Below are 27,615 nucleotides of genomic sequence, written 5' to 3'. Positions count from 1 at the left end.
TTTTAGGTGCAACATAGTTTTTCATCTATGTTTCAATAAATCTAATTGTAGCCGGAGTTCTTGTTTTCCTGATACAGAACTACAAATACTACAATTAAATGATAAAATTATGCCAGCACTAAGGGGTGATGAGAAACTTAATGCAAAGTGTTCTACTGTAGATTTTGATGAAAAAGCTTAGCCTAGTTGGGAAAAACAGATCTAACCAATTTATGGTTGGTGAAAGGATTTGGAGTTCTGTAACAAAGACACAAAGAGATCCAACTCAACTGCTTTACAGAGGACCGTTCATGTCTCCCGACGTCGGCAGCATTATATATACTACTAGAAAGCTGACAGTGTGCTGAATACAGCTTTCAGCTTTGCCTGTATGCACCCCATTGCCAGAGATATTGCTGCCGTTAGTTTGGCACAGATATCCCTCCACTGTCAGAAGGGCAGACCATACAGCCTAGAGACATCGTTGGGCTGTGAAAAAATTCTCCCTCCCCTGACAGCAGTCTTCCATAGCCTTGTACTGTCACATTCCTCACAGACCAGCGATGACAGTGGAGGCATACTGGTGCTGAAACTAACAGCACCGATATCCCTGGTAAAGGGGGGCACATACCAATACAAGTAGAGAAAGGGCTGAATTTAGTGCACTGTCAGTATATATTGCCACTGATGTCAGAGGACATGAAAGGTTCATTATAAGGACCTTTCATTTTTAATTGTAAGAAATCAATCAGGACAGTCACTGTAAACTCACACTGCATCATAGAGTTCCTGTGGCTTTAAATAGGTTCATTTTCAATATAAATGAATAAATAAAGAAAGAAAACAAACAATCTGGGAGCGCTTCTCAATATACAGTATATAAAACATGCAGTATATTTACACAGACATTTAATTCCCAAAACACAGCAGTAATATTCTGATTTGCAACACACGCTCAATACATTCACACTACTCATATACTTGTCTTCAGCTGTGCATCTTTACAACATGCTCTTTGGAAGATCTTGTGCTTTCTTCTTTTCTCTTCAAATTCTTCAAATTCTCAAGTGCTCGTTCTGCTGAAAATGTGATCTCTAATCCAGCTTTTGATTGCAGCCAGGATTCAACATGCGTTTTGATCTTTAACGTTATTTCTGGGTCTTGTCAGAAGCATACAAGAAACAGGCATCATTTTTGTAAATTCCAATCAACAATTTAATAAATCTTAGCACATTTAAAACCACAGTGTTAGCAATTTTGCACCGAAAACTAACCAACATAATGTAAAGAATATATTGATGCTTTACTCAATATGACATGTATAGACGGCCACTTTTTGCAGTATATATAAGCTTTGTGTTATTAAAAGGGTTGTCCAGGAATTGAATCAACCCACGCTGAGGTCAGGGGAGGTGATAAAAAAAAAACCCTGAAAAAACCCAAAGTACACTCATCTGTACCCAGCTCTTCATTGTCTGCCACTGTTGTCCTGCACCCCACGTGGCTACTAAGACCAATCAGAAGCCTCAAGTAGTCGTTTGATAGAGAGTGGGTGAAGTCACTCACATACATCACTAGTTCATCACGGAATCCAAGTTAGTATAATTTAAACTTTTTTTTTTTTTTTTTTTAACTCCCTCTTGGACAACCTCTTTAGGCCAGGGCCCCACATTGCACATTACATGCAAAGTACAGAAAGTGCACAATACCTGCATATAACAGTAACTGCAAAGTGGATGGGATTCTGGCTAATCCCATCCACACATTGTAGAAAATAACCCACAGCAGAACTGCAGTGATTTAAAAAATGCTCGCGTGCGTAAATCGCAGCATATCAATTACACCTATGGAAACGCAGGTGGTTACCTATAGGTATAATAATCTCTGTGGACTTTCTGTGAGTGCTGCGAAAAAACAATGCGATGTGTTTCCGCCACGGTCGTTTCCACAGCCTTAGAGGACCAATTAGTTTTATTTACATAGGAACACAGAAGATTAAGAGCAGAAAAAGATCACATAATTCTTCTAGCCCTAATGCTCACAGTAGAGCAACTAAAAGGTGGTATACATGTAGACTACACAGTCTAAACATATGTCAGATTTAACATGCAGTATCAGTCACTGTGATAAATCTGGTACATTTTCAGACTGCCTGTATAGTTTACACTGTCCATTAATAAAATTGTGCCATGGTCTCAAGAAATTGTTCGTAAACTACAAAGAACTAGACCCACTAGATTACAATGGTGGTATTCTCATTAGAGGACCATGAACAAAAAAGTGCAGTTGAGATCTGTGTTCGATTTTGGGAGACACCCACCTGTTTTATCTCCATCACATAATATATTAAGTTGCTTCAGAAAGCTGTGAGCCAAGATGACTTCTTTGGCATGTTCTTCTTGAGCTCTTACAATAAGGGCACCGAGCAGTTCAGAGTTGTTGGAAGTGCTTCTGTAATACAGCATGTGAGCCAGTTCAAGTGAATGAGCTTTCCTTCTCTGAGCAAATACCTGTGAATGAAAGATATAAACAATTACTGCAACTCCGAGCAGACTGCAGTGTTTAGTGGTATTTTACATTCAAAACCTTCCTGCTGCAACCATTTTCATTTTGTACTCCCCACCTTTTAAATCCTTTTTTTTTTTTTAATTTATTTATTTTTTGTTTATAAAGAGATATCAGGGTTAATTTTAGCAGAAAAATTTGTACTTCGCAATGGTACCATTTAATTTTCCATATGGTGTACCTGGCAAGCTGAAAAAAATTGACAATAGAGTAAAATTATAGAAAAAATACATTATTTTCTTTTGGGTTTCATTTTTATGGCATTCACTATGAGACGTTATTCTGTCACAGGAATTTTTTGGCATTAAAGGGGGAAGACAAAGCTTTTTGAACAGCCCAGGGTACCCTTAATCTGTCCCTGTGTTGCTCTGTTAGCAGAAGGTTACAGAATAGTGGTTACAGAACTCATAAACCTAATGTGAGCAGAAACATAAATAAATAGATTCTAAATGACTGTGTATCAACGTGTCACTCAAGTCAAATGGAATAAGGTTCATCTCAATTGTGGTCAGCCTGCCAAAATGACCAAAGGGTGCTGCAATAACTCAGAGGAAGCCACAAAACATCTAAAACAGGTTAAAGTTCAAGATTCCATGGAAAGAAAAAATAGACAATAAAAATAAGAGTTAATCTGTTTCATTACTGGCTGGGGTTACTCAATAGGGTGCTTAAAAATATTTTTGTCTTTTTGATTTAAGATAAGGAAAGAGGTCTAATCCAAGAGACCAGCAACAACTAAATTCAAAAATTAATATTTGTCATGATGATTTACATACATTTGAAAAATAATTGTAAATACGATAAAATTTACAATATAAAATCATGTCATTACATGTCAGATCTAATGATTTCAAGTATTCATTTCAATTTGTCCTAAAATACATCAAAGTTATTTGGGATGATGTTCTTTGGACTGATGAGACAAAAGTCCAACACTTGACAAGAATTGCATCAAACCAACAGCCAGACATAGTAAGTATGAATGATACGGCACTAAGTATTGGATGCATATAATAATACAAAGAAAGAATTTGTCACTCTTAAGTATTTAGCACGCAATACACTCCAAAATTTAATAACTCTAGATCAGGTTTAGGCAACCTTTTTTGTTCGGCGTGCTGATTTAAATGAAAAAAAATATCACAGAGGAGGTCCTTGGTTCGTCACCCACCCCTACCCCACAATAATTGTATGGCTGACAACCCCTATACTAAAGTCATATACCACAAACCATAATACAAAAGTGCTGCCACAAGTTGCTTCAGGACACATGCGTTTACTGCTATTTCCTGGGATGCACCTGTACTTTCCCATTAGAAGCAATGAAAGTACAAGTGCAACCCCCAATTCGTGGTAAATGTATGTATTAAAAAGCACCGTATGGCAGCACCTTATGGTTTAAACACACTATGTATCTGGATGCAAAAACACACCTTTACATGGAATGATGTCCCATAGCCACCCCTCCACAAGGTATAATAATCCAACTTTAATAATAATCCAATTTTTGACATTCACTAGCTATTATTATACTGTGGGGTCTCTTCAGAGAACGGAGCAGCTTCGGAGCACAGGGAAGGGGAGTAACATTTTTTATGTTTCATCACCTCCCCTGGGGCTCCGCTTATTATATTTTGGTGCCTGAAAAGACCCCACAGTATAATAATAGAAATTTAGCTTTGGTGACGACTCGGGCTGCCCGTGCCAGGGAAATAAGCCTTGCGTGCAGTCGGGGGGTGCCGATGCCTGATCTAGACAAACATTGATGTTTTGGTCTGTTTGATCTTCATCACACATCAGATGGCATCCAGAGGAGTGATGTATACAAATAAGTATCACAGAAAAGTCTGGTGGCTGAGGAGCTACTAAACTAATAGTGGCTAAGTTTTCTAAACTATTCATTGTGTAAATCTATTAGCCTCATTCAGAAGGACTCAGTCACTTTGGTAAAAACTGTGTTGAAGAAGCACATAAGTACATGCTGGAATGCTTATAGTTAAACACCCATGCAGACACAGTAAAGCTGTGTACAAAGTGTTCACGTACGCAAATTGTGTGGCTGTTTAACTAGTTGCATCACATGGATAAGGAGACCACAGATCACATATGAAGTAACACTTTTTTAGTTACAGTTATCGCAACAGATAAGTAATAATAGTAAGTAAATATACATCATTCGTACGCCTTCACTACGATTACAAGAACTAGAGAAGTGAAGAACTAACATGGTAAACCCATTTAGTTGGAACAAATGTAAGACAGTTTAGTTTTGTCTTCTTACCTTCCACGTTCGAAATGTCATAAATCCAGCAAATAAGAACAGCAGGAAAGACGTTCCAATCTTCAGGTCTGTAAGGACCACCATTCCAACATTGACAAACACAATTCCTCCACTCACCAACAGCATAGTATTAAGTAATGTGCGGTCAATGCTTGAAGTTCGGACCTTTACCACAGGAAGCAGTTGCTCCAGTCCTTCTAAAGGTATGTCCTTGAAACACTTTAACACCATATGAGATTGTTTAGGACGAGCTGCCATCAGGACTCTCTTAAAGTAACGCCTATTCACAAAATAATATTATATTACAAATATGGTACTACATATTCATACAAGCATAATAAGCATGGAAAGGAAATATTACAAATAGCAAAACAGTCTAATCTGAGGTTCATCGTGTGCTCCAAAAAAAAACTTACAAAACAACTTACATAGTACATCACATGCATTTTACTTTATATTTTGCAGCATTCTATATTTACATTGTATATGATGAGCACCCAGAAACAAGTCTTGCCTTGCTGGTGGGGTGTGAGGAGTTCTGGAGAACCAAGAAACTTGAGGATTAGTGCTCATCTGCCAGGCAAGTGGTCCTAATCTCTGTCCAAGAGCCCAATACCGGATATATTCATATTTGTCAAGATTTACATGCACCTGAAAAATAAATTGTACATGACAAACATTAACAAGGAATCAGGTCATGAAATGTCAGCAGTCTCTGACATCGTGATGGTTCATGGTCATATGGATGTAAATGATTGTCATTGATGGATTCTGGTGATTTATCATGGAGTTCATCAGCATTCCATCTAAGTTTTTCTTATTTCCGACGGCACAAATGCTATTCCTGCAATCAAAAGTGATGAGAGCTGCAAAGGATGCTCTGAATACAGATGTGAACAGATCCTTTTAATTTTGCAAATGCCTAACTGTGACCTTAAAAGAATACTTATGGATGGACTTTATTTTTTGCAGTTTGGAAGGCTGATGCTCCAGTATGTTGTATTACAGCAGGGTGTGGGATTGTAAGGAGGCTGGAAACTGCTGCAAACTTCAAAAAAACATAGCAAAAACTTCAACACAATCCTCAGAAAGTGTTCAGCTATTAACATGCGTTTAAAGCAAATAACCCAAAGTACAAACAATGCTCATAAGATGATAGTTTGGAATTAAATAATTATCTGCATTTTATATTCACAAATATTGAAAAGATCAATTCTATTACCTGCACCCCATCCTGAGGATGATGTACTATTAGCGCATATGCCAAGGCATCCTCTGACAAAATATTGAAATTTCCCTGATCCAAAATAGGTTCTAAATGATCCAGTACTTCCTTCTCTCTGGCCAGTTTCTCCAAGTCTGAAAGGCCTGTAGTTTCAAACAGGGCATCACGGTCAGGATTAATAGGATCATACAAGACCTAAGAGAGACAAATGATATTGCAAGCAACAATCTAAATCGTTTATTACAATTAAATAGTGACAGGGAAAGTATCTGAAGATCACATTTCCATAAAATACCTCTACCTAGATCTCATCCAGGGAAAGTTGGATGAGCAAAGGTGTAGTTAGCAGGGTGTAGTGGTGTTTGGCCAGCGAACCCCTGGACCACCCTAAAGACATAGCACTTTCATTTGAAAGTGCTATGTCTTTAGGGTGGTCCAGGGGTTCGCTGCCCAAACACCACTACACCCTGCTAACTACACCTTTGCTCATCCAACTTTCCCTGATGAAGTGATGAAGATGGAAGCCGTTAGCATCTGCTAGTGATGGCTGCAGCTTCTTGCAGACATGTTGCATTGGGTTGCAGGTAAGCAGAGAACAGCAGAGAGCTCCGGGGGAGCAAGGTTTGGCATGTATGATTTGTTTTTTCATTTACATGACACAACTACTGTGGGTGTGCCTGCTGTAGACCACTACTCCCTGTTGCAGGGCCACTTGGGATCATCAGAAAAAGATCGTTGGAGTCTGGCACCTGGTACCACTGCTGATCAGTTGTTTGAAGGGGCCACAATGTTTGTATGAAGGCTATGACCATGTCACTATTTACATTGCACACAGTTTCATTGCGACTGCATTGTCATTATAGCCCCATAACATTTACTTTTATGGGGAGACTGTATAGTATGCTATAGAACAGATAAAACAGATGGTATGCGATGTAAACAGAGAAGTTGTCACAGCACTTGCACAAGTGCCGCAGTCCTTGCAAACAACCAAGGTCTCAGGTTCTTAACCTCCACTGATCTTATATAGAGGGCATTATTAATAAAGAAAGCACACAGGGGCACTACATATTTAAGGGGGCACACCACAGGAGGTATTATTAACTGGGGAGCACACAAGGGAATAACTAATTTAAAGATGAGCATGGAGTTTATTACTCATTTCATATCATTCATTTCAGTCATTCTTTTTATAACATAATTGGGGGTAGCAGCAAGATGGAAACTTTGTGTGGGTGAGGACAGTTTGGTTCGGATGCCTGGAAAAGTGAGGTTTCCAAGATGTCTGTATTATAAACTTTGGTCTTGTATGTCAGGTCCAGATGGAAGAGATGGGAAAAGTGAAAACTTACAGTAAAAAACATCAACTGTAATGCAGTTTTTAGAATTCAGAGCTACACCACTGTGGGTGAGACATAGGTATCCTCAGCAAGGTAAGTTGTGCTGAGGTTACTTGGCGAGTTCAGTCTATTAACCCCTTCCCACTTTTCGCCATACTGTTACATTCCGCTGAGCGTACAGTTACTCCTTTGGAACTAGCTGCCGGCCTTTAAAATCTGACTCTGCAGATAAAGCACCAGATGCTGTGACCAATAGGGATCACGGCATCCGGGAGGTTTGGGCTCAAGGTTATGGGATTTCCATGGTATGCCATGTCAAGTTAAAAAAAAAAAAAAAAAGTTAGAAAGTTAGCTAAAGAAGCTAAAAGTATAAAAAAAAAAACTAAAAAAAAGTTTTAAAAAAAACCACCATCTTTTAATGAAAAAACCCCCCACATAAATGCAAAAAAAGAGCCCTTCCATATCTCTGTCAATTAAACAGTGAAAAAAGTTACGGTGACGGTAATCATAGGAAAAATGTTACATTTTTAAAAAATGACGTTTTATTACTAAACCATGTCATTTTTAATGCTAAGTGAACACCATAGGAACAAAATGCAAAAAATGGAATTGTGGATTTTTTCACATGGACCCACCAAAGATGTTAATTATGACTAACCAAAACATAAAAATATATTTACCCCAAAATAGTTCCAAATGAAAGTGCAACTTTTCACGCAAAGAATAAGTCCTCACTTAGCTATGTCAACCAAAAATAAATAAATAAATTATGAGTTTTAGAAAGGAAAATATGAGAAAAGTCAAGAATTAAGATAGAAACTACCCTAGGTCCTTAAGGGGTTAAAGTCTTCTCCAAAAGGTTTGGACACTAAACAAAATTCAACTACTGTAATGTGGAAAAGGTGCTACATTTTGGGAGGTATAAGGAACACTACTCACTTGAAGTTCCTGCAGGACAGAGTGGTAAGGTTGAAGGAGGGAGACTTCCAGTTGTTTCACAAAAGAAAGGAAGGACTGCTTTTCAGCCTCATTAGATGAGTGGAATTCCTGCAAAGTAAAGTGGACAGTGTGGTGCTTTTATTGAGCAAGCAATAAACTAACTTAAAGGGGCTCTATCATTGGGAAAAGTCATTTTTAGCTAATTACATCCTTGCATAGCCTTTAGAAAAGCTATTTCACACGTACCTTTTGTATGCAAATTGCCTCTTGTAGTCTTTGAATAAGTCAGTTTTTATTCATATGCTAATTAGCCTTCTCTGTGTACTCTGGACGTGTCTGCTATTCTCTTTGTATGAGAGGAGGAGTGCACAAAGAGGAGTGCACGGTGAGACTTCTAGTGCACGGAGAAGGCTAATTAGCATATGAATAAAAATGGACTTATTCAAAAACTACTAAGGCGATTTATATATAAAACGTAAGTGTGAAATAGACTTTCTAAAGGCTATGCAATTATGTGCTTAGCTAAAAATGACTTTTCCCAATGATAGAGCTCCTGTAACGATAAGTGGAAAGAATTTTAGATGGGACTTGCTCACCATCTATTACACATTGTTTCTAGAAACTATTTGCTCTGGCCAAAAGATTATGGTCCAAAGTTGGCAAATCTCCTCAATCATACCCACATTACACCATACAGAAGAGTTTTCTAAAACGCACAACCTCTTAAGGGCCTGTTCAGACATCGAAAAACAAAGAGGACTTTGAAGCAGACGCCCTGGATTCTTCTTTATTTTCCAGCTCACTGCGTTGGAATGCTAATTCAGATCATTGGCAGTCTGCCGTGGCTTTCCTCCCCTGATTAGGACCAGATGAATGGGTCTCACGCTGGAGACTCCACAGCTGAATTCAAGCAGGAGGGTTATTTTTTCAGTGTCCTGTTTCTGATCTCTGCCTCCCATTGAAAATAATCAAAGACCAAATCAGATGGAACCTGCCATTGATTTTGGAGTGAAATTCACCAAAAAGTCAGCGACAAATTCCACCAAATTCCACCAGCCTTAGAGGTTTTCTGGTTTAGAGTAAAAACAAACAGTCTTGAAAAACTGAATATTATGTGAGCAACAGCATGCACTTACCAGTTTACTCCACCAGTCCAGCGATGGAGATCCATAGATCCACTATGGTGTTTATTGATACAAGACACTCACTGGGTCCCAACTGGTCCACATTTCCTGGTCATAGTCACATACAGGAAATCCTTGAAAATGCGTACTCAGCTGGTCACTGCGGTGATTTGCCTCAGCCATTGGTTGTCTAAGCAGGCATTTCCAGTGCATTGAGATGGGCCCAGACAGAGTTCAGCATCATAATAGCAGCAGCAAATTGTTAACGTAACACTGATTTTATTTTTTAGCCCAAGCTTCCCCTTCACTCAAAAATTGTATCCCACCAAACAAAACCTTTAAGATCTGAGACATGAAAATGTTTTAGTTTTAGCTTTCTTGCATTCCAGTTGAATTACTTTTTTTTTTCAAGGTTATGTGGATATTTGATACCTTCTTTTTGATGAAAGGTATATTTTTTTGAAACATATTCAAGTACATATATTATAGCATTTATTTTATGTTATTTTTTTGTTAAAATAGTGGAATCCATAAAAAGAGTACTGGCAGTCAAGGCTGTCAGTATCAAATCACAAGTTCTGGCGTTGGAGAATGTACGGCATCCTCTGTTTACACAGTGCTGAAAGCTTTCTGATATGCCAAGTATAATAACAGCCACTCTCTCTGGTAATTTGGGTATATTTCCAGTTTACAACATACCTAATGTAATGCAGACAGTGTTTGAAACTACTGTTGTTGCATCTTCAATACAAGTATATATGTATGCATGTATGTACTAATATACACACAAACACATACCGTATATACTCGAGTATAAACCGAATTTTTCAACCCAGTTTTTCAACCCCCCTCGGCTTATACTCGAGTCAGCAAAAAAATAAATACTTTTTTTTTTTTTTGGGGGGGGGGGTGGTCTATGACCAGCCACAATATTAATGTATAGAATCTCCGATAAAATAGTGCAAAAAAAAAAAAAAAAAAAAAAAAAAAAGATTTAAAAAAAATATATATATAAATAAAAGTTCTAAATCACTCCTTTCCCTAGAATACATACAAAAGTAGAAAATGACTGTGAATCACATTCACATTAGGTATCCTGTGTCTAAAAGTGCCCGGTCTACTGAATATAGGGTATCTGCAGTGCTCCTGTTCCGTCAGGGAGGGGTTAATAGGAGCACTGCAGATACCCTATATTCAGCCAGGCTGAATTCCACGTGGGGGAAGAAAAAACAGTCCTCAAGCCCAGGGAAGGGGCAGACAGACAACCAAAACACCCCCTCCCCTTCCCCAGCACCCAAAAACTCCGATTTTAATTTTTGAAATTTTCCAGTAGCTGCTGCATTTCCCCCCCTAGGCTTATACTCGAGTCAATAAGTTTTCCCAGTTTTTTGTGGTAAAATTAGGGGCCTCGGCTTATACTCGAGTATATACGGTATATACATACACAAAAAGTTAGTGAATCCATATACGTAAAACAGCAGAATCACTCTATTTTACTAACCTTGTATAAATGTTCCACAAGCTGATCTGTAGAAAATGGGATATATCTCTCTTGATACTGCACAGTCCAGTCCTTGGGTTCACTTGGTTTCCACATTTTTTTATATTCCGCCATTTTATCAGAAAGTGAGCCCATTGTACGGGCTAGTGAATTTCTCACCATAATGCCAGTTCTGAGTACCCCCAAGGCTATATACATCTTGCTGTAGGCCAAAAATGTCCCTAAGTAAATCAAAAGAAAAACATACATGAAGTCTTAACAAACAAACAACTGAATGCCACATGAGATCCTACTATTTGCATACAGGGATCTATAAACATAAGACTCATGACCAATGAGTGAGTGTTAAAAATTGTCAAAATGCTAAAGAAAATGTATCCTAACAATTTATGACAACATATTAGAATTAGACTTACTGTTACTGTTGCAACACAAGAGGTCAGGCTTCAATTTTAATAGGGACAGGAAAAAAAGAGCATTGGCAAATAAAACCCCACTGCCCCTTCCCTGCAGTTTATTGCAAATTACCAAAGGCATAGAAAAGGTTAAACATCTATGACATCATAAAAATACAGTATTTCCTTTTTTCTCTTTCACATGTAAGATGTTGTACAAAAAATGAAAAAATCTTATAAATAAAGAATAAAAAACAAAACAAAACAGTATTTCAAAGGGAGGGGGAAAAAGGATGTGGTCATGGAAGGTTTTTAAAGAAGACTAATTCTATTTTTTCAATTTACCCTTCAAGACAGCACCACAGGAGACAAAGATTTCTTTATTTTATTTTTTTTTGTGGGGGAAGAGAGGCAATGGCAACAAGAACAAGATTCTCAGGAATGGTTTTCGACAAATATCTAATATTGAGATACTGGAAATATAGGATATTGGCTCAAAAGGAGATCCCGGTTTGGAAAAGGGGATTTCTTTCTTTAAATAATAGTCTGTAGGCAGCCACAAATAATCTCTTAGCCCATATACGAGAGGCTCTTAGAACGAACTAAGAACCGAAATTTGGACCTCAAGGATGCTTAAACTCTTAAAATCTTTTCATGACTTGATTGTAAATTTTGTGATCTAAAATGTGTAATACATTAAAATAAACCACACGGGGCTTGTCATTGTTACATCAATGTTTTGTACACTATGCAGTAGATGACATTAGTGACATCCTTTTCAGCAGCGTCTGAATAACTGCATCCTATAGGATCCTAGCTTTTTAATATACAGTAGAGGCTTCTGAAGACAGGTTTCAGACTTTGAGTATTTGGATAAAGCATTGGGACTTGAGATCATAGATCTTGAGAAGACTGAAGAAGACAAAGATCTGCTATTAGATTTAGGTTGTTCATCAGCCAGAATTTGAGTAAAACTGACTCATTTTGGAAATCACCATCACTGAAAACATTTGTGCTAGCACTGCCTCAATCCCTCTTGTTTGTATGTATAGCTACGGAGGTTATTGGATCTGGATGCCAAGGTGCTCCTCTCCTCATGTCCTGAAGTTGTAACCACTATTGCAGGTAAGTTTTGTCTGACTCGGTTCCACAAATCTTCTTGACCAAGGAGGACAAATCTGTTCCATTGGGACAGTATGTTTAATTTAAGATCCATGAATGACATATTGGAGCCCAGAATTAAAATATTATTACTATTGTCATCATATTTTTCTCACAGAGCAGATTCTTTATTATGGGATAGGAAAGACATATTTTAGGCTAGGTTCGTACTTGTGCTTGGCTCTTTGTCGTTTGGGTCCCCGGTAGGACATGAATGACAGGGAGCCCATCTGCTAAAACAATGGCTACCTGAAGACTCCATAGACCATAATGCTGGGTGTCCATTGGGTTTCTGCCATTTTTATACTGGAAACAGTGGAGAGCAAAGTCCTCTCTCTGGCAATTTTCGGCAGAATCTGCAGTGGAGTTGGAGACTCCGACACAGATGTCAACCTAGACTTAGTTAGAATCTAGGAGAACTTTCAGCAACTCTTTCTAACCATCGAGTTTCTGGACTAGGAGAAGTGAATAATGACCAAAAAATCTCTCCTATTCTGGAACGGGCAAAACTATTTGAGTATATAGAATACAGGGTTTTGTGCATTTTGATAGATAATTTGCAAGGTTGTTCCCCATTAGAATGCAGACATTGATGATCTTGCTTTGTTTGGTCTGGACCAGCAGGATATTCTTGCTATTTCCTGCTATAGGCTAAGGCCCCATGTAGCGAAACACACCTAAAAACCCTGTGTTTATTATTGTTTTTGCTGTGCTTTCCACTGTGGTTTTTCTTCCCTTATGAAATCTTAGGGAAAACGCAGCTTTTCCACAGCTGTTTTTTTTTTTTCCTTCCAGAAATTTGTGGATGGGATTAGCCAGAATCTCATTCACTATGTTGGTATTCTAAAATGTCATCCATGAGCTGACTATGCAGTGGTTGTGCTTCCACAGCCCCATTCATTCAGACTGGTAGCCTGGACACTGATCCACGGTCATTTGCAGGGGCCGACAGATGAATGGGTCAGTGTGCCATCAGAAAGAACCCAGATAGCACACTGACCTAGCCCACAGTCGTGCGCAAGGGGCCTTAGGGTAGGGTAATTTCAGCCTCCTGAATTTCCTTTATTCTTATTTCAGCCATGAAACTCTTCTCATGTGTTGGTTGCATTTACTTGCCTCCATCTTATGCCAACTCCTAGAAGTATACTTAACTATGATGCTAGGAGTCCCTGTCTCCCAGCAACATAATGTTCTGTAACGACAGTAGAAGGACAGATGCTGTGATTTTACTCCCTTGCTGTGCCTTCTATACGTTGAGACTCCAACTGCTTGAAGCATCTGTACGCTGATCTTGTGACACATTACCCCAATATTAACTTGAAGCAGAACAAAGGCAGATTTTTTTTTTTTTTTTAAAGAATTTCCACCTTGTAGTCTAATGGCAAAAATGTTTTCAAAGGAAAATACAGTTTTTGTTTCCCCCCACTCTAGCAACTTTCATGTCAACTTTTGGAATCTCCATCCATTTGATTTATGTCTTCTTCTAACCGGAATCTCTTTTTAAATTTCATCTAGAAAGGAAAAATCAATCAAGAGATTTACCCCTGTGGCACTACTTCTAGCAGCCATAAACCCACTATGATTTGGTCCTTTGAATTTTGCGCCAAAAAACAAACAAACAATCATTGAATTGTAGAGACCACTACTGAAATCAATCACTGCTGTTTTTCCTAGTAAGCATACAATTGGATCTGGTTGAACAAAACAGCCATAAATCTACCCAGCAAAGGTAGTCACTTACCTCTGGGTCTCAAACAGCGCAACATAATGTGCACAAGGTCAGCCCCGCCCTCATTGCAGCAAATGAGGTGTCCTGTACACCATATGAATCAAAATCAACTGAGAAACATGATGCACTTCACTAAAGGAACACCGACGGCATCGTTTCAATCATATCTATGTACACTTCCTCAGTATTAGGTCCCTCATCTGTTTCCCACAAAGTCAATGGTCTAGTCTGTAGCACCGCCTTCATCAGACATCTATAGTACAGAGCTATAACCCCACTGGGGCCCCCTCCTACATCTAAAATAAAGAGGCCGATGAGATATGCTGCAAGGATGTCTTCTTTCGCTGAGTGCCATATGCATGCCTTAATTGCAGCTTAAGGGGACATCTAAAAGAGCTGCCAGAAAATGTCCCACCCGTCTGCCCTCCTCGGGGTTTTTTTTAAAAAAAACACCTGATGCTTTAAAGATGTAGATAATTAAAAGTTAAACATATTTGCAAATATAAGTAATTAAACATTTTGCAGAGTTTTAAAGATTTTCTCTAAATATCTTGTGGTCACAGTCTGTTGTCTTGATCGGTTGCCAGTAGATACGACCATGAATGCAGGAACTTTCATGTCAGAAAATCAGCCATGATTTCTTTATTGTGGCCGGGATATCTGCTGATACATGTAGTGTCCCTGCCCGATAACCCAACTACAATAAGAAAATCATAGCTGGGTTCCTGACAAGTCCCAGACCATAGAAAGTTTCTGCATTAGTGGTCGTATCCATGGGCAACCGGTCAAGATAATCTTTCACCACTAAGAAAGTTAGCAAAAATCTTTAACACTTTGCAGAATTTTTTATTACTTATATTAGCAAAAATGTTTAACTTTTAATTATCTTCAAATATAGATATGATTATGTACATGGGAATACCCCTTTAATGAGCATCTGTTGAGCCAGGTGGGTCTGAGAATACCTGAGGCTTTCATCAGTAATAGGCTGCTGAAAAAAAACCTCTCCTGTGTCAAGTACCCCAAATATAAGCTGCTTCTCTAATTTTCTAGACAGAGTTTTCTTCTTAGCAGCGTCTTTAATGAGGACCCCTCAAACGGGGAGGCCTATCCATCATTGTGTTAAAAAAAAAAAAAAAAACATCCAAGAGAGTAGGAATCAGTGGCTTCCGGAGTAGGTCATCTATAACCCATGAAGCTGCTAGCCCATCTACAACTCCTCTAGAAGGTGAGTGATCTCAGGAGTCATGTCTGTCTCTGGTGGGTATTGTATTAATGGTTGATGGGGCTGAACAAAGTTTCCAAAAGCTCTATGCTTATCCAAGCCCAACATATTCCTATATATTTATTACAATTTGCGCTAATTTGGCATGAATTACCTTCAATCTACTTTAGTAACTGGCTTCCATAGACTTCAGTTCTGGCACACAAAGGCCAGAGTCTCTTAATAGTTCTGGCACATCTAACACCAGCTGAGGACTTGATCAAAAACTGGTGTTGGAAAATGATTATTAAACTTACCGGTAAACTGAGTTTCTCTATCCCCTGACAACACTACAAAGAGTGGAGGATCCACCTCCAAGGATAGGAAACCCGATCAGAACTTCTCTTGGCTTCAGTGTCACTACCAAGTTCAAAAAGGAGAAGATAGAAGAAACACCCAAAACCCAGTGCACATTGTGCAGAACACAACTTTTTTTTTGCCCAGTGTAGAAAAACATAGGGTGGGAATATACATGGTACTGTCATGGTAAATATAATCATCATTTTCCACCTCTCCGAAGACAGAGAGATATACCAGACAATAGAGAATCAGGGAGGGATAGCAGCCTGCAGAAAAACCTTATGACCAAAAAAAAAAGGGTTCAGTTAGTAGTGAATATGGTGTAGCACTTAGTTGTATCAATTCTTCCAGAGAGAAGTAGGGTCTCTACCCGTCAAATGTAGTAGTAATAGGGACTCGAAACTCCAGTTGCAAGTTAAATATTAATTCCTTTATCACTGATCCAGTGTAAAGGAAAATATATGTACCAAAACATAAAGTAGATTTATGAACGTTTTCGCCCAGAATGGCCTTCCTCAAACTCTACAAAGCATAAAGTATATCAAACAATTACAAACTGTATAAATGACAAGAAATACATAGTTGAAAAAGGTATATATTCAAACAGATCACAAAAATATCCACAATGTGTATCTGGTAAATATAGCAAAAATCACCCTTCCTAGGATGTACAGAAGATATAGACATTTTCTAATATAGAATTATTGTACAGTATTGAAATCATAAACAAGGTTAAGGAAAGTGACATGGATATAAATATTTTAAAGTATCACGCCTATCATGAATGTAAAAACTTGCATGAATACTCTACTAAAAGACTGTATTCTTGTACTCATAGAGAACCATCTATGTAGGAGATGGTAGTAGGCTACAAGTAAATACATGGAAATTCATAATATAAAATAAACATACAGAAGAATGTAACAGGTATACATAAATTAATGATGGGAGTATATATAACATGTTATAGGTAAAAGTATAGCAGACCTCCGCAGGGAAAAGAACTGCTACTGCTACAATGTCAGCGCTTTTTTTCTCTGCGGAGGTCCGCTATACTTTTACCTGTAACATGTTTTCTATATATATCCCCATCATTAATTTATGTATACTTATGTAGGTTTATTTTATATTATGAATTTCTATGTACAGTCCTATGAAAAAGTTTGGGCACCCCTATTAATCTTAATCATTTTTAGTTCTAAATATTTTGGTGTTTGCAGCAGCCATTTCAGTTTGATATATCTAATAACTGATGGACACAGTAATATTTCAGGATTGAAATGAGGTTTATTGTACTAACAGAAAATGTGCACTATGCAATAAACCAAAATTTGACCAGTGCAAAAGTATGGGCACCTCAACAGAAAAGTGACATTAATATTTAGTAGATCCTCCTTTTGCAAAGATAACAGCCTCTAGTCGCTTCCTGTAGCTTTTAATCAGTTCCTGGATGAAGGTATTTTGGACCATTCTTCTTTACAAAACAATTCAAGTTCAGTTAAGTTTGATGGTGGCCGAGCATGGACAGTCCGCTTCAAATCATCCGACAGATGTTCAATGATATTCAGGTCTGGGGACTGGGATGGCCATTCCAGAACATTGTAATTGTTCCTCTGCATGAATGCCTGAGGATTTGGAGCGTTGTTTTGGATTATTGTCTTGCTGACATATCCATCTCCGGCGTAACTTCAACTTCGTCACTGATTCTTGAACATTATTCTCAAGAATCTGCTGATACTGAGTGGAATCCATGTGACCCTCAACTTTAACAAGATTCCCGGTGCCGGCATTGGCCACACAGCCCCAAAGCATGATGGAACCTCCACCAAATTTTACAGTGGGTAGCAAGTGTTTTTCTTGGAATGCTGTTTCTTTTTGGACGCCATGCATAACGCCTTTTTTTTATAACCAAACAACTCAATCTTTGTTTCCAAAATGAAGTTGGCTTCTCCAAATGTGCTTTTGCATACCTCAGGCAACTCTATTTGTGGCGTACGTGCAGAAACGGCTTCTTTCTCATCACTCTCCCATACAGCTTATCCTTGTGCAAAGTGCGCTGTATTGCTGACTGATGCACAGTGACACCATCTGCAGCAAGATGATGCTGCAGCTCTTTGGAGGTGGTCTGTAGATTGTCCTTGACTGTTCTCACCATTCTTCTTCTCTGCCTTTCTGATATTTTTCTTGGCCTGCCACTTCTGGGCTTAACAAGAACTGTCCCTGTGGTCTTCCATTTCCTTACTATGTTCCTCACAGTGGAAACTGACAGGTTCAATCTCTGAGACAACTTTTTGTATCCTTCCCCTGAACAACTATGTTGAACAATCTTTGTTTTCAGATCATTTGAGAGTTGTTTTAAGTAGCCCATGATGCCACTCTTCAGAGGAGATTCAAATAGGAGAACAACTTGCAATTGGCCACCTTAAATACCTTTTCTCATGATTGGATAGATCTGGCTATGAAGTTCAAAGCTCAGTGAGGTTACAAAAACAATTTTGTGCTTCAGTAAGTCAGTAAAAAGTAGTTAGGAGTATTCAAATCAATAAAATGATAAGGGTGCCCATACTTTTGCACTGGTCAAATTTTGGTTTAATGCATATTGCACATTTTCTGTTAGTACAATAAACCTCATTTCAATCCTGAAATATTACTGTGTCCATCAGTTATTAGATATATCAAACTGAAATGGCTGTTGCAAACACCAAAATATTTAGAACTAAAAATGATTAAGATTAATAGGGGTGCCCAAACTTTTTCATAGGACTGTATTTGCTTGTAGCCTACTACCTCCTACTACTTATACGGTCCTGTACGTGTACAAGAATACAAATCTTTAGTTGTATATTCATGTAAGTTTTTACATTCATAATAGGTGTGATACTTAAAATATCTATGTCCATGTAATTTTCCTTAACCTTGTTTATTATTTCAATACTACACAACAATTCTACCGGTATATTAGAAAATGTATATATCTTCTGGAGATCCTGAGAAGGGTATTTTTTTATATACTTACCAGATAAACATTGTCAATATTTTTGTGATCTTTTTGAATATATACCTTTTTTTAAACTATTTATTTCTTGCCATTTATACAATTTGTAATTGTTTGCTGTACTTTGCGCTTTGTAGAGTCTGAGGAAGGCCATTCTGGCCGAAAACGTTCATAAGTCTCTACTTTGTTTGCAAGTTTCTGTACATATCTTTTCCTTTACACTGGATCGGTGATAAATGAAGAAACAAATATTTAACTCACAACTGGAGTTTGAAGTCTCTGTTACTACTACAAAAGAGTTCAGAGACACCCAAATTCCAACCTGTAGGGCTTAAAGAAAGTTGACTGAGATGACCAGACTGCAGCTCTGATCGATAGGTACATGCCTCTTCTTGGCCCAATAAGTGGCTACAGATCGAGAAGAATGAGCAGAGATGCTCAACGGACGGGAGAGCCCTTCAGATTGATAGGCTAAGGTAATGGCCTGTGTGACCCACTTACCAAGTGTGTCCTTACTAGCTGGGGAGTCTCTATGTTTCCCTGCAAACGACATGAAAAGGATTCTAGATTGTCTCCAGTCTTTATTAGGTTCCAGCTACTGTATTATGCACCTTCGGACATCCAGACAGTGAAACTCTGTTTCTTTGTCATCTTTGGGAATATCATAAAAGAAGGAAAGAATAATGTCCTCTGATCTATGAGACTGCGACACTACCTTGGGAGGGAACACAGGGCCAAGTCAGAGGATTACTGTTTTTGCCAAGATTTCTTTTCAAGGGGGAGAGGAAGATAAAGCATAAATGTACCCAATTCTGTGGGTTGAAGTAATTGCCACTAGGAAAACAGTCTTAAGGGATAATAGCTTAATAGGAATTCTATCTATAGGTACAAAAAGCCCATTGGATAGACCCTTTAAAACTACATTAAGATCCCAACTAAGAATACCACAAACTGATACTGTAATATTCCTGGAAATTGTTTTGGTAATACTCATTAACCAGGGATCATCAGCCAGCTTAGCCTGAAGCCACACACGAAGGGCCTTTCTACCTTCATAGTAGAAAGACAGAATATCCAGAACTTGTGAAACTCCAAGGTCAGGAATACAACTATCAGGTATATTCAGAAATCTGAGGTTTCCAGGTTTGAGGTTATAGGTTTTATAACCTTCAACACAGTGGAAATGACTGTCTGAAATTCTTCTGTTCTTTAGGATAGACCTTTCAGCATTGAGAGATGTAAACCCCTTATTTCTGGATGGTATACAGGCCCCCCGATGAGAAGGTCATTTAGTTCTGGTAGGAGCCATGGGTCTGTGAAAAACATCTGTAAGGGCTCGTTCACATCTGCGTTGTCCTCTCCGTTCTGTAGGTTTCCGTTTCAGAGCAGGAGACGGAAACCTGCAGGAGGCTCTCTCACCCATTCATTTGAGAAAGCTGTCCGGCCGTGAGCGGCGGTGAGCGTTTTGCGCTCTCCACCGCGAAACCGGGTTTTTTAATCCGGACACAGAGTCGGACATGCAGTACTCTGTGTCCGGATTAAAAAATCCGGTTTTGTGGCGGAGAGCATAAAACGCTCACGGCCGGACCCGGTCTGTGCTTTGCGTCTTCTGGCATGCAGAAGACAGAAAGCACAGAACGGAAGGCTGAACGCAGGTGTGAACCTAGCGTAACCAAGTAAACCAAGCTCTCCTGGGCCAACAAGGTACTATTAATATGACCCTTGTGCAGCTTCTTTCTTACTCTGGATAGTGTTGTTAGATTAGGGAGGGCGTAAGCCTGAGTCCAATTCCAGGGTTGGGCCAGAATCAGAGCCGTCTGGTTGTTCCGTTTATGGAACTTAGAATAGAACTTGTACATCATTCCTGTTGGTTTGGATAGTAAAGAATAAAGAAAAAGCATGTATACATGGAGGGAGACACTCAACCCAAAGTATATTGAAAAAGTAAACAATACAATGTTTATTAACAAAGAAGAAAAGGACAAATTTAAAAAACATAACACAAAGTAACTTAGGTCAGTTGGATGGGACGAGTTGAATTGTATGTTAATAGGTTAACAAATAAAAAATATAAATAAGGTAAATGCTGTAAAAATCCCACAGATCCACATAAAAAAAATAATAAAAAAATTATATATATATATATATATATATATATATATATATTTTGTGAGAGAGTGAAGTGTGTGGTCTGGGAAGACAGATATGTCCCAGTCAGGCAGCTAAAGGGTGTTTGGTAAAGATTCACACCAGGGAGGTCAGCTGACTAATCAGGCCCTAATGACAGTCTGAGTGTGAAGACTAGCAGAGTGGCACCACACAGACAGAGTTGAACTGTCCGGACAGGACCTCCAAAGCAGTTACTGTGCCACCCGTTGTTATTGCCAAGATGGGAGACTGGTACCCATTCTCCTGTATAGTCAGGGAAAAGTTTCCTTACGTTTAAGTTAGTTTTTTCAGCCGAGAAAGGTTTTATCTACCTGAGCGATTCCCCACAATATATATGTGTATATATATATATATATATATATATATATATATATATATATATATATATATACACACACACAGATAAGTCAGAAAATTCATCACATGCTATAAGGCACATTTACCAAGGTACCGTTCAGATCCATACTACAGGTTGCTAGTACCAAACGCGTATCGCCCTAGAAAGGGTTTCATCAGGGATAACATTCCCATCCAACTGACCTACTAGGTTACTTTGTGTTATGTTTTTAAGTGATTTTAAATTTGTCCTTTTCTTTTTTGTTAATAAATTATATATGGTTTACTTTTTCAATATACTTTGGGTTGAGAGTCTCCCTCCATGAATGTATGCTTTTTCTTTATTGTATGTTAGATTATTCTGCTTACAGAAGATGATCCCCATTAGATTGGTCTATACATAATAGTGGTGCCCACTCTAGCTTTCATTTACATCTTATGCCCAGTTCACATCTGCGTTCAGACCATTCCATTTCCCTCTCTGCATGAAAAATGCAAAGAGAAAAGTCCTGCAAGCAGCACTTTTCTCTCACGGCATTTTTCATATGGAAGCCACACAGACCCCATTATAGTCTATGGGGTTCGTGGGTTTCCTTAGGTAATCTATTTTTTTTTATGCATGTTACGTTTCTGTTCGGGGGGACGCTTGTGTGAGGCCTCCTTGTTGTATATGGCAGGCAAATACAACACGGAGTGCAGTTTTATTTTCCTTCTGTCCTACTGCAAGTATGCCGGCTGTAATAAGGCCTAGGGATGATGTGGCAGAGCTGAGGGAAATTCTTGGCTTCCTTGATAGAGTCCTTGCCATCTGATACACCTGCTAGTTTTTTTCTAGCAAAAAGAAAAGAGGGAAGGATGCCTTTTATTAGCATCCAGGGACTTGGCATCAAAAAAGCAATCCTTTGGCCTTATTTTTAAAGAATATCCATTTGCCATGCGTCTGAGTCCCATTTTTTCCGTTTTTTTTTTTTCTACAAAAAAAAAAATTCTAGAGCTAGGGGCTGTCTGTGGAAACATTTTCTTCTTATTTGCTGCCTTGGTCAGGAAATCATCCAAATCTGCTCCAAATACACATTCCCCTTCACAGGGTGGGGTACACAATATATTTTTGACGGTAAGTCACCAGACCAAGATTTGATCCAAATAGTGCTACAGGCAGAATTAGATTGCCGCTAGTCTAACTGCATGAGCAATAATGTCAGCAATAAACTGTGTACCCCTCCTAGGCATAAGGAAAGAAGACAAGACTTCTTCTCTGGGAGTTTTGTTCTTTAACTAGGATTCAATCTTATCTAATCATAAATGAAGCCATAGCTATATAACCACAATGGTGGATTTGAAGGAAGCAGCTGCTGCATCCCAAGAGTGTTTAAGGAAGCCATCAGCTTTTTTTTTTGGTCTGTAGGATCCCATGTCATCAAAAGAAAAGGGAACCTTTCCTAGATACTTTGGACCAGGACATCAAATCAAATAAAAAAAAGCTTTATTGGCACGTCCGAATAGATATTTGGCATTGCCAAAGCTAGTAAAGTGTGTGTGTGGGGGGGGGAGTTGGACTCGGGTGGGTGAGTGGTGGGGTGGGTGGTTTGGGGTATAACAGTCCATTTATTTTAGGGGGACAATCCCAGCATGCACTTCCTTCTGCAAAGGGATATTTCCTTTTCATGGATTTGGCAACATAACTTTACCCCTTTGGATATTTCCAGCGGATGGAAGCTCAGACATCTTAAGAGCTGCAAAAGAACTCCACACTTCCGTTTTAATCAAAGTTTTCATCTCCTCAAAAACAAAAGGAGGAGTCTTTGGACACAGTTCTTTGAATACAATTGTGATATTTTTTTTTTATTTGAGTATGCACAGGTTAACTTTTTCCTACCTAGGTTACATTTCCTTTCACTCTCTTTGGGTACTACTCTTCTGGAAGATTTTTTTGACAGCACTATCTTCCTAATGAATATAAGAAATGAGAGAGAAAGTTTTTGCAATCAACCATTGCGAGTCCAATTACCTATCCTGTAGACCGTCTTACATTAAACTGCATAACATGCCGGGGTCTGCAGGTGCCTCTGGAACTTCACTTCTGGCCTCATCAAACATGATGAAATGGTCACCAGGCCCAACACAAAGAAGCTCTTATTACTGCCAATAGGCTGCTTATCAGGCAGTGCGTATCAGGCATGTGAGACACACTCACACCTTACCTCCTTTAGCCTCCTTTGAAAAAGAAGGCTCTGGCACCACAGGTAACAATCTCCGCCCCCTGACAGCATCAGGCATTCTGCGGACCACATTTTCCCAATTTTTGGCCTCATTCCCTACACCAGTCTCCTGTGAGAGAAGGAACAACCCTACTAGCAGACATGAAACTAGGACTGGGGCCTAGAGTCTCCTCCTACAGAAAGGACAACGCCAAGCGGCATATAGTGCGATACTGCATATTACAAATAGTAGTAAAGGTGTGATGAGAACTGATGGGTGCACCTCACACAGGTGTTGGGTGACACTGTGGGAGAGATGCCACACCGGTAAGACAGGTGCTATCAGGGTATCAGGGTAACAATGTTAATGGTAACAGTGAATATTGTTACGATGTCCCCACCTGGTGCAGTTGTGAAAGGCACAACTACTTAGTAGACTTATCACACCTCACACCAATAGGTAAAGTTGTAGGGCCTCCCAGCGTCAGGACTTGTCAGGGCTCATTCACACGTGAACAAAGGGGCGAATTTTGACAGCGGATTTCACTTCAAAATCCACCCCTTTACAATGGTGGTCTATGCAGACTGCTGGGCTTCTTTTTTCCACTAGCTGCGGGCTGCTGCTAGCGGAGAAAAGAAGTGACATGTCCTTTCTTCAGGCGGAAGCCGCGGCGCGCTGGACCGCGGCTTCCGCCTAGCGGCAGTACCCTCCTATGTCGGCTCATTTATTTGAGCCGACATAGGAGGGGAAAGCCGCGACCGCGATGGTCGTGGCAGACGGGTTTTGACCAGAGAGAGACGCGGCTCGCCGCGGCTCTCTCTGTGTCAAAACCCGCGCGGGCGCCCCACATGTGAATTAGCCCTAATAGAGGATATCCACGCTTCTTTAGATGAATACTGTACTTTATTGAAAACTCTAGCCCTGTCCTCACCAGACAGAAAGAGCACGCGACCACATCCCTTGCTATCCTGGCACTGTTCCACACTACCGCTGTTTATAGCAAAGAGGAACACACACCACCCCTATTCAGCAGGGACCATGGCCACCATGCCAGAGAAAGCCATTATTACGAACTGGCTGCCCGTCCATTGCAGATAGCACCTGCTTAGCTGCTCCACCTGGAGAATTAGACTATAGAGGGTCAAATACAGGTAGTCCTCGACTTACGACATTGATCCGTTCTTGCGCGGCGTCGTAAACCGAATTTCGACGTAAGTCGGAAACCTACCATACCGACGCTGCGTAGGAACGGATCAACCCCCCCCCCCCCTTTAAAATAAAACCCTGAAACAGAATGTGAAACTTACCGTACGGTGCAGGGTGGGCAGGCGGGCATTCAGGCCTCCTCTTCCTCCGATGTTCCGTCCTCCTCCTGCGCTCGCAAGCCGATAATGGCCTGGGCGCATGCGCAGTAGCCGTAATAGAAGCATCATGATACTGCGCATGTGCCCTGGCCATTAACAGCTCGCGAGCGCCGGAGGAAGTGGTCAGGACATCGGAGGAAGAGGAGTCCTGAATGCCCGCCCGCCCACCCTGCACCGTACGGTAAGTTTCACATTCTGTTTCAGGGTTTTATTTTACAAGCTCACTTGTAACAGCAAGCTGCCAACATTGATTTTCCGCAGGCTAGTCCTTGCTAGCTGGGAGTGCTGGCAGTTTTCTGTTACAAGGGAGCTGTCGTAACCACGAAACGTCGTAACCCGAGACCGTCGGAACCCGAGGACTACCTGTAGACCCAACTATGACTGGTAGCCTGAGCACCCGCTGGTCCCAAGGTCTTAACAGATTAATGTCTTAAAGAGGACCTTTCACCATTTTGCACACAGGCAGTTCTATATACTGCTGGAAAGCTGACAGAGCGCTGAATTCAGCACACTGTCGGCTTTCCCGATCTGTGCCCGGTGTGAAGAGCTTACGGTCTGGTACCGTAGCTCTTCTATGGTCAGAAGGGCGTTTCTGACAGTTAGCCAGAGACGTCCTTCTTCACAGCACAGCCAATCGCGCTGTGCTGTAAGAGCCGGGAGGAACGCCCCCTCCCTCTGCTCGCAGTACTCGTCCATAGACGAACATTATCAGGGAGGGAGGGGGCGTTCCTCCCGGCTCTCACAGCACAGCGCGATTGGCTGTGCTGTGAAGAAGGACGTCTCTGGCTAACTGTCAGAAACGCCCTTCTGACCATAGAAGAGCTAAGGTACCAGACCATAAGCTCTTCACACCGGGCACAGATCGGGAAAGCTGACAGTGTGCTGAACTCAGCACACTGTAAGCTTTCTGGCAGTATATAGAGCTGCCAGTGTGCAAAATGGTGAAAGGTCCTCTTTAACAAGTCTCCTTTCTCCATGGACAGGAAACCACACTGAAGTCAGGAGGAGGTCTAGAAAGATTTAAAGGGTTTCCTGTCCTTGGAGGCAGATCCTCCTCTCTCTGTGGTTCTTTTATGGCAAAGGGGGAAATGCCAGGCCTTAACTCCCCTCCCCCCACACCATTTCAATAACATTAAACTAACAAATCATACACAACATTACAAATACCTAGATATTGTAAAGGCTTTAGCTGCACAATAGGGTTGGATGTAAAGGGCTGTTCGCAAGACCAAAAATGAAGAGCAATTGAGGTGGACTACAGATGAGTGGGGCTAATCTGCTGAGTGTCTCACACTGCGGCAAGATGGAGCAGAATGCTTACTGTTTCCGTACCCGGCTTCAGTCTCTGCTCCAGGAGTGTGAAAGACTGGTGGAAAGCATGCCAAGACACACCAAAACTGGGATTAAAAATCATGGTTATTCCACCAAGTATTGATTTCTGAACTTTACCTGAGCTAAAACATTAGTATTGTTGTTTCTAAGTGAATATGAACTTGTTTTTTTTTTTGCATTATTTGAGGTCTGACAGAACTACTGTTTCTTTTTTATTATTTTGACGATTTCTCATTTGCTGCAAATAAATACAAAATTTTTTGCTTTGAATTTCGGAGACATGTTATAAGTAGTTTATATAATAAAAGAACAATTTACATTTTACTCAAAAATATACCAATGAAGAGAAAAATCAGAGAAACTGAAAATTTTGCAGTGGTCTCTTAATTTTTTTCCAGATATATATATATATATATATATATATATATATATATATATATATATTACATATGTATATATATGTATACACACACACGGATATATATTACATCATTCAATCACAACGTGGAAAAGATAGAAAAATAGGACCATTGAAATACACAGCCATATAATGTAATAGCCAATGCACAATATGTATACAGGATTATAAACCAAGGATATATATATTCCACATAAATAGCTCTGTAGAAGCCTGTGGCTGGAGATTAGGACAATGTAGGTCTTGGCAGGATACCTAAAAGATAAAGATAAAAATCTACTATACTACAGGCAGTACACAGTATACTGGGACTCTACCAGAGGAGAAGCAAGTGACAAGCACAGACCTATACTAGGTATACAGGGGGAGACTGATCAGTGGAAGGGGAGACCCTGACTCCAGAGAAGCATACAGTATATCACAAGGAGTGAAGTCCAATGCCATCTAGTGTACTATAGGGGGAGTAACAGATTGTCACCTATAGTAAAGTCACCTATAGTAACAGTATTAGAGGCAGAGGCAAGTCTATGTACCATAGTAATGACTCCGCAGCCGCCAGGGGCTCTACAAACCACATAGAATAAGGACACATTAACCACAGTCTGGTAACAATAATAGTGAGTAATGGAAACTTACCAGGCTGAGGTAAATATGACAGCAATGACACGTGACGCCAGAGACTCAGGTTCCGGTATACAGAGGAAGCCCGTATACTGAGGGAGGGGGGGTCGCCATGGAGACAATAATAAGCGTCTACTAACGTCACTCTTCAGAGTCAGGCATGACACGCACTGAGCTGCCTATGTGTGCAGGGAGGGGTGAGGACAAGGGCAATGAGGAGGACGAGTGTGCAGGCACTGCAGCTATAGAAGGAGCACAGGCTCCAGCTATGGAAAACACCTCGGCTACATGCTCCTGTGTACACCAGCTCATGGAAATACAGCCAAACTGAAGGCAGGGGCCAAATGGACAGCCATAATCCAGCAGAAATGGCCCACT

At 39.9% G+C, this 27,615-nt stretch overlaps 1 protein-coding gene across 1 annotated transcript; it reads right to left on the bottom strand.

Moving 5' to 3' along the window:
* TMEM143 (transmembrane protein 143) lies at positions 1-27,287 on the bottom strand. Its single transcript, XM_075276797.1, has 8 exons — positions 27,253-27,287; positions 10,955-11,175; positions 8,330-8,437; positions 6,048-6,245; positions 5,340-5,476; positions 4,826-5,105; positions 2,300-2,489; positions 1-1,139 (listed from the first exon to the last, which is right to left on the bottom strand). Exons 2-8 carry the CDS (start codon positions 11,150-11,152, stop codon positions 967-969), a joined length of 1,284 nt encoding a protein of 427 aa, XP_075132898.1. The 5' UTR covers positions 11,153-11,175; positions 27,253-27,287; the 3' UTR covers positions 1-966.
* Positions 27,288-27,615: the final 328 nt, after the last annotated feature.

Source organism: Leptodactylus fuscus, chromosome 6 (genome assembly GCF_031893055.1).
Source record: "Leptodactylus fuscus isolate aLepFus1 chromosome 6, aLepFus1.hap2, whole genome shotgun sequence".
Taxonomy (NCBI): domain Eukaryota; kingdom Metazoa; phylum Chordata; class Amphibia; order Anura; family Leptodactylidae; genus Leptodactylus; species Leptodactylus fuscus.
This window is presented reverse-complemented; position numbering and strand designations above follow the sequence as displayed.